At 43.6% G+C, this 16,192-nt stretch overlaps 1 protein-coding gene across 5 annotated transcripts in view; it reads right to left on the bottom strand.

The window, feature by feature from the left end:
* trpm3 (transient receptor potential cation channel, subfamily M, member 3) overlaps positions 1 to 16,192 on the bottom strand; it is a 167,442-nt gene that overhangs the window by 100,150 nt on the left and 51,100 nt on the right. For 2 of the 5 annotated variants that reach the window (XM_086205869.1, XM_086205866.1), the window contains exon 1: positions 11,285 to 11,914. The exons of the other annotated variants lie outside the window; for them this stretch is intronic. In XM_086205869.1, the coding sequence (XP_086061995.1) occupies positions 11,285 to 11,374 (90 nt within the window). In that variant the 5' untranslated portion in view covers positions 11,375 to 11,914. Of the gene's footprint in view, positions 1 to 11,284; positions 11,915 to 16,192 lie in introns of those variants that run through there. 5 annotated transcript variants of the gene reach the window in all.

The following is a 16,192-nucleotide window of genomic DNA, read 5'->3' as shown; positions in this document are numbered from 1 at the left end:
CTGAAGTATTTTTGGGGTGAAATGGGTCACTGCAGTCAAACAAAAGCTTCCATGTCATTTAAAATAGGTTAGAAAAGTGTAATGTTGTCGTATCATGACTCAGCCACACACACATACACACCACAATAACCAAGGCCACATCAATTATTCACAGACTACCACATGCTCAGGCATCCACAGATGGGTATGACTGCCTCTCTATTCTCATGAGTTAGTGGGAGGTTTTTAGCGGGTTTAATTCCATCACTGCAGATTCTAACGAGGGTGTGTGTGTGTGTGTGTGTGTGTGTGTGTGTGTGTGTGTGTGTGTGTGTGTGAGTGATCTCACCCTGAAACATTCACACAAACAGCTCGTCCCGCCCCCTTCTGGGCTAGTCCGTGTAGCTATCGACTGCCATAAGCATCAAAATTGGTGTGGAGTGAATTTTCTCTTACATGAAACATCAACACCAATTAAATTTTGACAAGTATTCAAGCAAAGCCTCGCAGGAAGCCAGCGCTCCAGCGGGTATTCACATCAGCCTGTGGGATCGACTCCAAATACACTACAGTGCCTCATGTTGTGGATTTAGGCTTTTTTCATGGGATTTGATGAGTAAAATAAAACATAAACCACCACTTTCCCTCGGCGTTATCCTGATACCTTTAGCCCCGCAATATGACTTTCAACGTTACGGTTAATTTCAACAGGACAGTGTGTTCATGACTAGCAGTGCGTGAGGTGGAAAAGTTCAGCAATACAGCCAACCCCCCCGAGTTTTCTGAGTCCTGATTTCCTTTGCCAGCTCTCAGTTCCCTCCCAGGGTCACAATTCTCCCATTTTTCTCCCAGTTTTTGACACTTTCCCCCTCTTCTTTGTTATCATAACTGGTTTCTGGGTCTAAAGGGAATACAGGGACACCATGTTAGAGTTTTTCTACCCAGACGACATGAGAGCGAAAAGGAAAAAGAACTCTTGCAAGTTACATATACTCCTTTTGTAACGTCTGCAGGTTTGATTCCTCCATGAGGTGACCACCCACCAATGGACATACAAGTATAAGAAAGGTCTGGCCGAGGCCAGTCAAGCCTCATGGACCTGCTAGGCCCAGGAAGATGGAGGCTGAGATGAATAGACTATGCTGCTGGTCAGGAATAACTTAAATAAATCACTCAACCGCCACGTGTCTGACCGCACTCATCTGCAGCGCCTGACAGTAGCAGTGAGCAGGGCAACTCTCACTGGGGTGGATAAAACGCCCATGAAACACTCACAAGTTGCCAGCGACCCTGGAATTAGCTGGCAGAAACACCAATACACACACACACACACACACACTCACACATACACACACACAAAACTGCCCAAATAGTTGAGCAGAAAACTGCCTGATCCAACTGCAACCGCTGCACGCCAGCATGCTCCACAGGGGACGGCAAGTGAAGACCATAGACCACCAGCTGGTTCGTGCCTCTGGCCTCTCCTGCTGCTGGTTTTCACAAATCTGGACCTGTAGGTCAGAGTCGTTTCTATACAGATGTTTTCAGAATAACAAGGCACAACTGACAGCATCGTTTAGGTGGTAATGCATGTACTGTCACTGCTGGATGGGCAGCTCTAGCTTGAGTCTACAGAGAGTTGTGGCTAAGACTGGGATGGACGGTAGGAGGAGGTTCAGTTGAAACTACAAAAGCTCTGAGCAGCTTTCACAAGTCGCCAGAATGCAGCAAACCATTTCTGAAACTCAACACGTTAGTCTGTAAATCCTCCCTAATTTTTCAGGCCAGCGAGTGAGTCTCTGGGTGGCGTTCGGTCGGTTCCCGACGCTTCAGGCTCTCTAGACGCTGTCCATGGTGCTGATTTGTAAACTCCTAATCTGCCTGTATTTCAGCAGGCCGTCAGTCGCTCTGAGTGACGGTTGATTGATCACACGTAAGGCGAGGAAACAATACCACCTCACTCCTCTACCATGATTAGAAGAGCTCTAATATCAGTCTCAGGGGGACGCAATTCCAATACTCCTCCCCTCACACCTCAGAGGGGCCTTTCATCATCTCAACAGCCTTGAAAATTATATGTGAATGATTAAATGGAAATGCAGTGAGGAGTGGAGTTATAGATTTATTGTCGACCTATTGATTAGCAGCAAATTACCAGAAAAAAAAGATCCAAATATTTATGAATATGCATTCAAGAGGACCAGCCCATCCTCACACACTACCACACACACACACACACACACACACACGCGCCAGCACTCTAATGCTCCATATAATATATTTATAATTCTAAGCATGGACTAGTTGGGTCGGCATTTATTCCACTTATCTCTGATTTGATTTTTTTAAAAATGACTGTAAAAGTTTTGAACTTTGTGAGGTATTAAAAGAAATGTTTGACATTAAATAGTCTCTCAGAAGTATAAAACGACACACCCCTGTGTCAGGAGGAGGTGTGTGCACCAAGGCACTCTTCATTGGTTGAGAGTAGGGACATCCTGAAGTCTCTGCTGGTTGCCTGGCAACCTCATGGCGCAAAAAAAAAAAGAAAAAGAAAAAGAAAAAGAAAAAAAAAGACTTGAAGAAGCCAAGAAATATTCTTGCTCATAAACCCCACAACAGTTCAACTTGTTAGTTTTTACACCTCAGGTTTTGTCGACATGAAACACAAAAAGTCACTTGTTGACTTTTAAGGTGCCAGTTTGCCAAGTTCTTTCACTCGCCAGTTACCAGTTTGAGATGGTCTGATCCGTCTCCTGGAGAGCAAATATGTCAGTGTTCCCAAATGTAGAAAACATAGAAATATTGGACATCCATCAAAGGAATTCAATCACCATCAGGTCTGCGGATTTTTTTTTTCCTTCTAATTTTTGCTGATGTCGTCACGCTGATAATCTTACAACTCATTTTGACTCATAGTTGATAGTTTTGTTTGTATTGTCTGTATTTGCAAAGCATTTGGAAAAGCCCATGAAGAATACACATCTGTATTTTGTTGTTTCCTCATCATCGATGATGGGATTTGAAAAAGAAGAAGAGGAACCAAAACAGGCAGGAAACAAATATCTGCCCACCAATGATGTTCTGATTTTAGTTTCCCTCTAAAAATCATTTCTTCCACCAGATTTTTTAAAATCACACTCCCCCTTTTTAACTTAAAATAAACATGATTTTTGAGTGACGTCAGTGAAGAATAAACACAAGATCAAAAATGTAACACTGAATAACAAAGTATTTCTACTCAATTACTGGCCTCAAGTGTGCCCACAAACAAATTCGAAGCTATAAATTCTGCCGGCCCCCGTGTCACACTTTCTATACCAGTGAATAGAGTTCATAAAGCGCATCAGGAGGATTCATGACTTACTGCCTTCATACATAATTGAAAAGCTTCACATCACCAGCATACAATTCCCTCTGGCAGTGTGCGGGTCAAAGGTCAGTGTTAAGAGTTCATACATCCACCGCTGGTGTCATGGGTGCTGTTCTGACTACAAGGTGGGAGCTGTGGGCGTATGGATATAGAATTTGCATTTCCATGTGTGTGTACGTGAGCGCGTGTGCGTGCCTCTGGATGATGTTTGTACAGCAGCACGTGAGGAATTTCCAGCGAGGGCCAGGATGGGATCTCCAAATTATACATATATTCGTGCAATGCGGGTCCTTTCAGCATCTATTCTCATAAATGATTCAGCAGATGAGTGGCCGCTGGATTCGCTCTCTACTGTCTGCTGCATTAAATCAGGACAAACACATTTAGGAGCAAAAACAACAACACAACACATTACACTCCAGCGTTTTGCTTTAAGATCCAGATGTTTCAGAACGCGTTAAAGACGAATGATTCGCCTCCCTTGATGTTGTATAGGAGCACGCCAAACAGGAAATGTACTCATTGTGGGCATGAATGGGGGACGTGGCGCTAATTGGCAGATTATGTTCTCGTTTTGCCTCATTAGTGAGATAATGTTGTAATTGTAATCTCATAAGTGAGGCATTTGCTGGATAATTGAAATAGAAACAAGCAAGCTTTTTTTGTTTGAGGTGCATGAACACATCACCAAATATGAACCGCATGCCGGGTGAGAGGAAGAGGGGAGGAGCTTCCCCTTCAGGCCAGCGCACGTTTCCTCCAGTTGCATTCAACACTCAAGCAGCATTTGTTCCAACACATTGGGATCTGTCAGTAAGTGACAGTACGAGAGGAAGTGGTGCGGATGTGACCTCCCTTACACACTGCAAAAAGGGAGAGGACAGAAATCCCACATCAGAAGTGCGTCAAGTACACAAACACTGTGTACAGTTCCTTTGATCACACGCTGGAGCCCCGCCCACATTACATAGACTGACTGCAGCATCGGCTAACGGCCTTTTGTTTGTACTTAACATGTAATTTGAATTGTGTCCCTTTTGATTGTCTCTGCACTCTAACATGTGATGAACACTTGGCAAAAATCTTCATCATGGTTGGTTGATGCTTAGTTAACCGTTAGTTAACGCTCATATAATGTGTCTAGTCACCGTTTACTCTGGGCGTTCATGTTTCAGCTTCAAGGAAAAAAGTGGGGCTCAAGCGCAACGTAGCAGCGCTGCAAGTTTCCTTATGATTATTATTATTATCACGATCATTATCACTCACAAAAGGCTTCATAAGAAAAAGCAACTTGAAATGAAGACCATAAAAACTACGTACTAAAATCAGATGGAACAATATAAACAAATGCATACAGTACAGCACCAACTTCATGGCTGGGGACAAACTACCCAGAAACAAACTCTCACTCTACGCCACTCACACCTCGAGGAGTGACAAGGCCAACTAGAAGAGGCGAGGTTTTTTTTTAATATATATACATTTCTGTGTCAAGGGTCAAATAGAGCATTAATAAATGGTCAATTAAGCTTGTTATAGTCGTGCTTATCCAGCACAAAGCTTTAAATAACTTATTGTATAACTTATGTATAACTTATTGCGCCTTCATTTTAAAACGTTAATAATTTCATGCAGCAATGTTTACATGCACAGGGAGAACAGATGGATTCCAGCTGTTATTCTGCAGAACAACAGGTTACATTATTTAGAACAACACATCTGTCTTCTTTTTTTTTTTTTTAAATGCATTCCATGTTTTCTAACCCCGGTTAAATAAATACATTTATGTAAATATAAATGCTCACAACACTCCTACATGCGTGACATGGATGCCAGTGTAATGCAGCCTGGCCAAATAGATACTTGAAGGTTTCCAAGAGCTTTGTGAGTGGAACAATCCCTGCTATCCCAAACGATTTATCAGAATGTGTAAATGAAGCACAACATTTGTTATACAGAGGGACTTCAATGGAAGGACTCGCCTCAGCCTGGAATATTGTGTTACCCTGCACTTCTCTGGAGCGTGCCAGAACAAAACTGTTAAGGGATGTTTTATGCACAGTGTCGCACATAAACGGAGTTCCACGGGCGTTAGTTATCACACGAGCAATAATTAAAAAAAAAAAACAACACACACACACGGTAAATGGACTCAATTTTATAGAGCGCTTTTCTACCTTAGCGGCACTCAAAGCGCTTTACAGTGTCATCTCATTCACCCGTTTACACACACACTCACACACTGATGTGGAGGCTGCCATGCAAGGCGCCAACCTACTCATCAGGAGCAATTATGGGTTCAGTATCTTGCTCAAGGACACTTCGACATGGTCACCGGGGTCAAGGATCGAACCAGCGACCCTTCGGTTGCTAGACGGCCACTCCACCCCTGAGCCATGCCGCCCAACGTGTAACAAAGATATGCGGCTGCAGTGGTATTTTTTGCAGCACAAGAGCGGCTCATTTGTAAGAATGCATTTCCACCCCCAGTGCAGATCTGACACCTGCAGATTTATGAGCGGTTTCTTCCTCGTGAAGTTCTGCGTCTGCAGTGGAAAACTCAAGTTTGCAGTAAACTGAACTTCTGCACACATTCACTTAACATGGCCCAACTAGATGATATGGAGCACCACAGCAGAGAATCTTTTTATGTAACACGTTTATTTTTAGCATTAGACAGATTTATTTTTCAGCAGCAACCACCCGTCCCTCATGTATTTTGCAGAGGGTGTTATATATGCTTTATGATTGTAGCAAGCATCGAAAGACTGAGACAGAAGGAGGGGGTAGTACCAAAAAAAGATAAAGGCAGAGAGAGATGACGACACCAGAAGACAGGAGGACAGAAAGGACAAAATAGAGGAACAATGGTGTAAAGGTGGAGATGAGGGAGGGCGGAAAACAGAGGACAGAAAATAAGAACAAGTAGAGGATCAAAGAATGAATGATTCATGTATTCAAAGAATTGAATTCCAATGGTGAAGAGAAGGACTGGGCACATAAGTCAACTTAATGCATTACGATTATCCCAAATACAAAGTCGAAATCACATGAACTGAAGATGAGAAACCGTCGTCTTAAAAAGACAATAAAAGAAAGTAAAGCGACTGCATCAGAAACGTATGAACTTGCAAGCAGAAGATGAAATTCTCTGGAAGATATTGCTTCCATGTCACTTTATCCTGCTGAGTCTGCACAAATTCCCAGGCTTAAAAACTTGGAAAAATCCCAGCTGTGTGCGTTGTAAACATAAAATGATTTGAGAAACCAGACCAGGGATACAACCGAAGAAGTTTCGAGCAACACAGAAAAGTTCTGATTGAATCTCAGTTGTCGACGATCAAAGAAGACTCGAAGGCTCCGTATGAAGGTTTGAAAGCACAAAGGGACAATAAATAAAAACACAGTGATGTGAGTTCAAAAACAACGAGAGGGAAATGCAGATTCAGCAGGCAGGAAGACAACAGTTAAAACACTGATTTGAAGGAACACGCAAACTTTTTGGGACATTTGTCAACCCTCCCAGAGCCAGATTAGAAGACAGAAGCCCTTCTCTCTTCTGAGCTGCATTCGGTAGCTTAGCCCTGTCTGGTTAGCTTAGCTCAATCAATGGAAGTGGATGGGAAGTGTTAGCACACCACTGTCTCAGGTAAGATTTAGGCTCATCCTCACTTACTGTCACCCCTGTTTAGTAGTAGCAGTCACTCTTCTAGTCTTCAGTGAATATTTGGTTGTTGTTGTTTCTTTTTGTCCCAGTTACAAAGGGACTTCTGAGGCGCTACGTCAAAGCACTGCACCTACCTGGGAAAGTAGTTCAGACAATGCGACAGATTCTGAAGTTCTAATGCCTCATAATTTGGAATAATAGAACCCTAGTTGTATTTACGCAACCCAAGACTGTTTTGGTGAAATGTGTTGATGGTAACACATCCCACCTGCTTCCAGTCGTTTCATAAGGTAAAGCTAACTAGCAATTAGCCGGTCTCAGCTCCCTGATGCACACACAGAAAGAAGGGTAGCCATCTTCTTGTCTGGCTTTGGGGAGGACGGCAAATTGACGTATTTCCTGAAAAATTGCATGTTGTTTTAAAGAAGGAAGACCTCCATGTAGATGAAGTGTACAAAATATATATTTTAAAATCTATATTGGGAAGCTCAAAACGTCCACTGGGGAAGTCCTCACAAAAATTTAAACTTGCATGGAGGGTAAGGCGATTGGAAGAAAATGACATGAAGAAAACACTGATGACCAGAAACTCCAATGAGTCAAGACAGAACCATAAACATGACAACAACTAATGACCAACAAGACATGGGTGAAGAAACAAAAACAGCAGGAATATGAGACACACAAATCAGAGGAGACATCTGACCCGAGCAACATGGTCAACACGCACAACTCAGACAGGATGGTGACAAACTGTTTAGTGTAACCGTACGACCCTTTTTACTCATCCTGGTGCTGGAAATTACCTAAAGAGAGGCATTACTCCTTGGTAAAGTGGCACTTGACCAATTGCTTGCCATTTCAAAGGTCGATAGGAGCCTGTTGTGATGAATTTAATTACTTGCTAAACACTTATGTCAGTACAGACCTGATTAATTGTCGCTACCACAGTTGCTGACAAAAGCGAGTTATTAGGGGGTGGACACACTTTTACTCACATTTGCACTCATTTCACACACAAACTCTATTACACAGTCACACACAGACACATGCTATTTGTGCACAAGGAGCGGCATTTCTCAGAACTCATGTACGGACTGTTTCTGAGCAACATCATTACTGTAACTACAGGGCAGAAAACAGCGTATCTACCAGAGACAAGTTCAGAAGTAGAGACGACAAAGACTTGTGCAGTAAACTGCACCACCTGCAAAATAGGTTGACAGAGAATGTGAAATATTCCAAGTATATTATCACATGAAACCATGACCTTGGCTTCTCTAGAAGACAAAGTACGTATCAGGGTTATTGGGCCGTAGGAATTCTTTGACAGTAACGGGACACAAAAGTTGCACCAGCTATGTGGACGCTCACATGTAGCCTAGTTTGAACATCAGTCCTATCTTGGGGAAGAGTTTACACACTACTTATGTCTAAAGGGCTGCACCAAGCTGAAATTGTGTCAACGTACACTGAAGTTACATTTGAATCTTACAGCGAGCCGTTAGAAGGTGCGACGTTCTCTGTACAGTATATCAATAGGGGGGGTTATTTGGAGGATGAGGACATTATGGTAGTTTGATGTTCGAACCGTTTGATTACATCTTATATTTAAGTGTGTGGGTTGGTACTCTCACTTAATAAGAATGCTTTGTAACATTTCACAAACCTCTTTTGTTGAAAAACATCCCGACGCCATGTTTGCGAAACGGCTGGGAGCAACAGGCTGTAGTGAGCAGGGAGGCTTGAAAAACACACCGACGTTTTTCAAGGTTTCAGCACACTTGCACACGCCCTGAGTAAGCTCCCATAGTTGTCTCTCAGCCTTGTGATAAACACTTCCACTTCCGCATGGTTAGCGTACTGCAGTGAAGGCTAGCATGATCACCATGCTTCTGATATTGTCAAATGTCATGATAAACAACCCCCGAAAGGCTCAATGCTTTCAGTAAAACGATTAGCAAACTTCATGGGCGATTTCATCCAACGATGACTCCTGATGAGCGCACTGTTATAGCCAACATTCTAGCCCTAACCTGACCCAGCAATTTGCTGAATGTTACATTAACATATAAATGAAGGATTGGTTGCGTGTGTGCGTTTATATATAGAACTTGTGCATTCAACGGTGCTAACAAGGAACTTGACGTGGTTGCTTCAGGTTCCATATTGAATCTGTCAGACTGTGTCAACACTAACATATGCTAATATTAAATATACAGATTTTGATGCTTATTAAATGTGAATTTTGTAACCATTTCTCAGTTTCTAGCATTTTGTTCACAGACCAGTGGGTTCAGCTCCTTCACCCGCAGACCAGAAGTCACCGCAACATCAACTGTATCTCAAATACTGCATTTTAAATGCACATACACAAGCATACACCCACAAACAAACACGCAATCTGTCTGCCATATTTCCCTGCCTGACAAATGACAGAAAACATCTCTGACAGTCTATTTGTTGTAGTCACTCACATGCTCATACACAAAAATAAGTATGGAGTTGGCAAGAGCATGCAGGTAATAAGTTCGCGGGACACGCGTGCTTGTCGTGCAGCAACCTTCACCAGTCATGACAGGCCTATTAGATTAATTTCACACTGACAACCTGATGTCTCCCCAAGAGGATTCAAATACAGTCAACACAGTTTCAAGGTCCGCACTCCTCCCACAGCCAAGGCTACAGGTTTGCAGCAGGGAGCAAAACTGTAAAGTTTGAAACTCAAATCAACAATTCAGCCGACACAATGTTTCTGAAGGACTTTCAGCAAGTCTTGAGCTAAAAGAATATATGATGAAAATCGCGTGTATGTGTATTTATGCCCGCTGCAGGAGTCACCGTCAAGGCTTCAAATCCAGAAAGTCTCTCTTGTCTACATAATTTATTCAAGTCTTAATACTCAGTGATCCAGCTGAGCAGAAGACAGATTCAAATGAATTTAATTTGAGTAAATTTTCTTTTAGGCAGCTCAGAGTGGTCAGAGTGGAGGACGTCTTTTTCTCAGAATAAAATTGCTTATGAATTTGAAATGGTGCAATTAGGCACCTTTTAAGACTGTGCTCTTTGCAGCAACTCAGATTCCCACATCATGTAAAATTCAAAAATAAAACATGAATTTGCAACACCGCCGTGTGAGTCCTCAACCAGATGTACACAAACAGATCTTACCCACATTTAATCAATGATATTCATTTAAGCAGCCTTTACAAATGCAAATGCCTGACATGTGAGCCCAGGCACACAAGTTGTGTCATTCAACATCAGAGCAAAACTGTTCTATGAGGCAGTTTGATTAAGGAAGATCAAAGGAGAGCGTAGAAGAGGCATTCAAGACCTCCAACAATAGCCCCTCTTACCCTGTGCCTGTAACTGGCTTATGAAAGCACATGAATGAATAAAGATGAGGTGTTAGGCTGCAAATGTCTGTAAACAGGCCACATAAAGCCACTTTGGATTTACAGAGGCTACGAAGCACACATGCAGCACACAGACGCACATCCAGCATGCTCAAAAATGCAAATTATACACTAATAAACACAAACATTATGCTTACACTTCAGCTCAGGTGACGTGTGTTTTGACAGCAGCACTCTGACAAAGTCAAACTTCATATCAACATTAAAAAAAGCAAGATTTGTTGTTGCACATCTACATAGATCTAAATCTCCTCGCCCTGTCCGTCTTCTCCAATTCTGCTCACCCATCGACACAAATTCTCTCTTCCTGTACAGTCTGCCACTACTGTTCACATCTACCTTTTCCTTCCCTCCCCTTCCCTCACTTTAACGGTCCACATTTCACACCATCACCTTTCTGTAGCAAGCTTCTTATATCCAACCTTCAGTACACTCTCAACCCCTGACTTGTTTCAATCTCTTTTTTTTTATCCATTCCTTTCCCTCTCAAATTTTTCTTTTTCCACTTTTCTTGTCTCAACCCTTGTTCCATTTCTTCAACATCCTGCATTCTCCATTTTTGTCCTACCCTCCTTGCACAGCCCTGTACCTCCAAACCGTTATGCTCCCCCACACAAGCTTTTTTTAAATGTTCTGCCACACTTCTCTCATTTCAAGCTTAATGTCTCCACTGGGTCATGCCCAAAGTACACAAGAAGAAAGCATTTCTTTTGTACTGCCACATGCCTCACTCCTCTTTCTATTTATCTTTCGTTGAAAGTAGCAAGATAGCAGAAGGCTGCACGATATATTTTATGACAAATCTCCAAGGGTTCATTCCCACTCCCTGATCCACTCCATCTTTACCTTTAGCAGGCGCACAGATGGCAGGAAGGCTGCATGGCACAGTTTTCTGATGGTCCAGTTGATTGGCCGTGGTGCATCCAGTTGGTTCATGGTGCCCACTCTTCACGGTGCCACTGGTGCCCGGCAGCTTCCCCCGCCACCAGGATCAATGTTGCCCCACTAGGGGGGCAAAAATGGGAGAGGATCTCCAACTCCAACTGACGAGAAGCACACAAGTCCCAGGGCATGACCCTCGACGGGCAACCATCAACCACTACTGCCACCGCCACCACGTTGAAGCCTTCACTTGCCCAAGCAGAGGCAGCTCTTACTTGGGCAGGTCCTTCCCAGCCCTCCTCTCAGGCCCACCAAGATCCACAGAGTCCGAGACAAGCCAAAGCTGGAACACCAGGAACATTAGATTCCTCTTCCACCAGTAGTCAAAGTGTACTCAGCTCTGGCGCGCAAAAAGAAAAAGAAAAAAAAAAAAACACAAGCATGGACAGTATTTTCCCATATGGAGCAGAGCGCAGAAATGCACAAAAGAGACAAGAGCGCATAGTGTGAAAAGGATGCAGGTAGAGAAAGAAAAAGAGGAAAGAAAGGGAGAAAGGAGAGATAGAGATGCGAGGAGAGACAAGCAGTGCGGTGCAGTATAGCGCATAGGAGAGAGGAGAGCGAAGGGAGATGGAGAGCAGCGCAGAGCGCATCAACGGAGCAGCGGGTTAGATTTGAGGCAGCATTTACACCACTGTCTCCAAGATGAGAGAGAGGGAGGCAGGGAGGGAGAGAGAGAGAGAGAGAGAGAGAGAGAGAGAGAGAGAGAGAGAAAGGAGGAGGTGGAGGAGGAGGAGGAGACATAAAATGATCCACATACTATTGATCAAATAGCTGGAATCCAAACTGTGGGGAGAGGACAGAAGAAAAACGGTGGTTTGAGTGCAATGGAAAAAAGAAGTGATGGAGAGAAAGGAGAGGATGAACGGTGAGACAAGATGGAGAAAGTGGGAAGGAAATGTGGCGAGGCACTATGGCAGTCAAGGCGGAAACTGATGTACCAGAGTCACTGCTCTGTCTCATAGAGGGAATTCCAATGGAGCTTGAAGATGGAAGCACATGTGGCAGCTGAGAGAGTACGACCTACTTACCGATTTCAACGTTACACATCAAATGTTAGACATCAATACGTACAAAAGTCTCTAAAACGAGAATACTACATTAAAACACAGGGCCTCTGTATACTTGACACTAAAAAGTGTTTTTTTATTATAGTAATGAAATGAGATGCTTAGCCAAATAAATGTATACCTGATATTAATAAGCATCTCAAGACTCCACACTGGGACGATCTTGATGCAGGAACACAGTCGGGACTGGTGGGAGACGACCATCATGGGGACCCACATGGGTGAAGACTGGGTGTCAAACCTACACACGAGGTATTTTTGCATGGTTGCTGGTCTGGATTGATGCTCCCTCCCTCACACCCCTGTAGAACCCACCACAGGTCACATTATTGTCCCATATCCTTGCTGCAACTGGGCAAAGAGCTCCCTGTCTTGATTGATTGATGCAGCTGCTCGGCTGCCAGAGGGCTGGAGATATGTAGCACAGACAGAACGCAACGCGCCACACTCTGAAAACTAAACCCACTGGCACCACTTGGCGCAACCAAGACCTTAAATGGTAACTGCTACACACAGTGTTCCTGGATTAAGCTGAAAACACCAGATTTCACTGGTACCAATGGCTACAGAGCTGAATATACTGCTTTTATAGAACCTTTTTCTACTTTAATGGTTCTGAGAGTGCTTCATTGAGTTTGCTATATATAAAGCATGGTACTGTGGTTAGCTGAGGCACTTGGAAACATAAATATGTTACTGCAGCTTTTTGATTAATCCATTAACCTCTGGAATGTTGACTAAAACTGCTGCAAAAGCAAAATTAAATATCAGGATCCCACATTTTTCACATTCTACATGCTGATGTGTCACATGAACACATGGATCCACCATTTTTGTCTCATCACCGTTCAGTTTTTATGTTTAGCAACTCATAAAAATTTAATTCTGAGTTCTTCACCCTGTTGGTTGCTGAGCGTCTGTCCAGGCAGCAGCTTTAAGGCTTTTTCCAGTTTGCTGTCAGCAGACTGAATTGACAATGAGGCACCTCCATCCGATACAAAGTCATTGGAGCCCGATGACTCGTTATTGTCTTCGGTGTCAGCAGGATTTAACGTGCCTCTCTGTGTCAACAAAAACACAAAGTAAACAAACTGCTGTAACCACAGTGATGAGCCCACAGTGTGTCAGTAGGAGCGATTCTGAAGTGCATTTTAACTCCACATTCTATGAGCTGTCACCACTGAGTTCGACTCAAATAGTCATGAAGACTGGTCCGAGAGCAGCCTTTTCCTTAGCCAGGTTTTCTTTATATGTCCACTGTCATCTAATGTCAGTGGAGCAGGGGCCTGAGTCATAGAGGTCAACGGCCACTAACAGAGGGATTCATCAGATCTGGAGTTACAGCACATAACTAACATTCACAAGCAGTGACACAAGCAGTAAACAAGCCGAGTAATGACTCAGTTACCCCACACAGCCTTTGCCTTTTACCCTGTGCCTCACTAAATCACAAAAATGGGATTAAGAGCAACCCGGTGGGTGTGTGGATAAAAAGCTGCACTCTATGCACTTAGATAGGGTGGGGAAAATGACACTCCTATGGCCGACGCTACGCGTGCAACCCCTGAGGTCAACGCACTGCAAGGAAGCACCAGGCAGGTTTCTGTCATCAGATTCTTTGAGAAAGCACTTCATTAGTGGATGAGCACGATCATCTGCCCTCCCTCTCCATGCTTGAAGCCAAATCATCTATCAATTATCTACCATTGCCTGAAGATAAGTTACGAGGGGCAGAGGACACCAAGTGTGAATAAAGCAGCCCTCCACACGCTGCAGTAGACAGAACCACGTCTTGAACAGTGCACACAACTGCCTGGAAAAACCTGATTTTCCAGGTACAACAGCCATCCAGGCCAACAGCTGCTGGTGTAACAAGTGAGTCTTGAATCTCTTGGAAAACGGTAAGTGTGTGGACGGACAACATGCAACGGCACAGGTCCTGAACGGGCACAACATCTGTGAAAAGCACCATTGGTGGTAACCAAGGTCCACTCAAATGGGAGTTTGGGCTCATGCAGTCAGGGAGAACCATGATGCCTGTTATGCATTGGGCAGCACCTGACGCTGCTGATGTCATGACGACCATCAGCCGCCAGTCGCAACACGGATGAACACCTTCACTCATTGTAACGGCTGACTGCCGACAATGCAGAAAACACAGGAGCAGAGTGCAGGTCAAACGATGATTATACACTGCTGGAGTGGACTTGAGGAAGCCTGTACAAAGCCAAAGGGTGCATCAGCATGGAGGATCAACCCAGTTGATCAGTTCTTACAGAGCAAAGTCTGTACAAATTAGAACCACATCAGCCCTTAACTACACCCAAGTAACACGTATGTGCATTTACATGCAGCTAAATGTGCATCTAAGATGCTAATTCCTGCCTCCAACCCTGCAGCACTTCACCACAGTGACAGTTTGTCTGACGACTCCTTCAGTAAAGTCCAGGACACCCCATGAAAAGTTCTTCACGACTGCTTGTGTTCATCTTACTGTGGCTTGTTTCAGACTGTCATTCTGAGCTGTAACCATCATGACCTCCAAAAGTGCTGCCATTCATAGAATCACCAAGCATTTGAGGGCGAACAGACACAACAGTGGAGAGAGCTGAAGTAGAAGAAGCCAGCGGGGCTACATGCTAAGCTAAAGCTTACGCCACACAAGCTACTGCTCTGACCATTCTTCTGGCAAATGTTCAGTCTCTGCCCAACAACTGGAGAGTTAGACGGAGGGAAACGTCACAGCCGGGCACAAGGAAAAAAGATGAAATCTGATTCTGACATGGATGACATGCAGCCTTCCAGCAGCCATCCTGTGGAGGTAGTAGGAGATTTCTCTGAATCACTTTTCCTTTCCTTTCGGAGCATTAATGTGATTGAGCATTTACATTACTTACTTACTTTGCTGCTGACGTGCAGTGACTGGGACACACATACTTTATGGAGAAGCATGTGTTTGCTTGACTGGGTGGTTAGCTTCCCCCCAAAACCACAAACTTTGACATTACCATGAAGAACACAAAATTATCTACTTTTTTTTCTCAATTTCTACTAAAGCTTGAGACGACTTGAATGATTTAATGTCTGAGAGCAACATGAGAATCATATTTGTTAATGCTGCGTGGCTTCACACCCTTAAACTATCCACAAAGCTTGAGCAATCTCGAGTCAACAAAGGCAAACCTTATCAGCCTAATAACTCTCAAAGACTTGAAGGCCTGGATATGACTCACCCTTATAAAAAAGGTAAAAATGTGCCAGCTGCTTTTCCTCCATCTCTGTTGATGCTCTGAATCCAGTGAACCTTTCTACTCACTCAAAGTGTCCTCTGATTCGCTTATCTGCAATACTGGGAAACAAACTTGCAAATTAGCAATGCTCTTCATGATTTACGTGAGGACAGAGTCAGGCCGTCTGATGTTGCGAAAAAAGCACAGAAGTGTTGATGGTAACAGTCCAGGCCGTGTGTGCGACGCACTCCACAACCTATCCATAATCACTCTTATAAATGTAAAAAAATGAATAAAAAAATGCTGCTGTGTCTATCATGCACTAATCTCCACCTTAAATAGTGTGCACACTTGCTTTAGCTCAGTCGAGGTATTATTAATGCAAATTATAAACACACTTAATAAGAAAGCAGAAGTTGATTATATTTGCACTTTCATAAAATCCAACCTTGAGGCACAATTAGGCTCAGCTGCAGTTGGAGCACCTGAGTCAGTCAAGTAGTCACCCTGGA

This window comes from Aulostomus chinensis, chromosome 6 (genome assembly GCF_037954235.1).
Source record: "Aulostomus chinensis isolate RoL2024-O1b breed Wild chromosome 6, RoL_Achi_v1.0, whole genome shotgun sequence".
Lineage (NCBI taxonomy): Eukaryota > Metazoa > Chordata > Actinopteri > Syngnathiformes > Aulostomidae > Aulostomus > Aulostomus chinensis.
The sequence above is the reverse complement of the archived record's forward strand: the minus strand, read 5'-3'. Positions and strand labels throughout refer to the sequence as shown.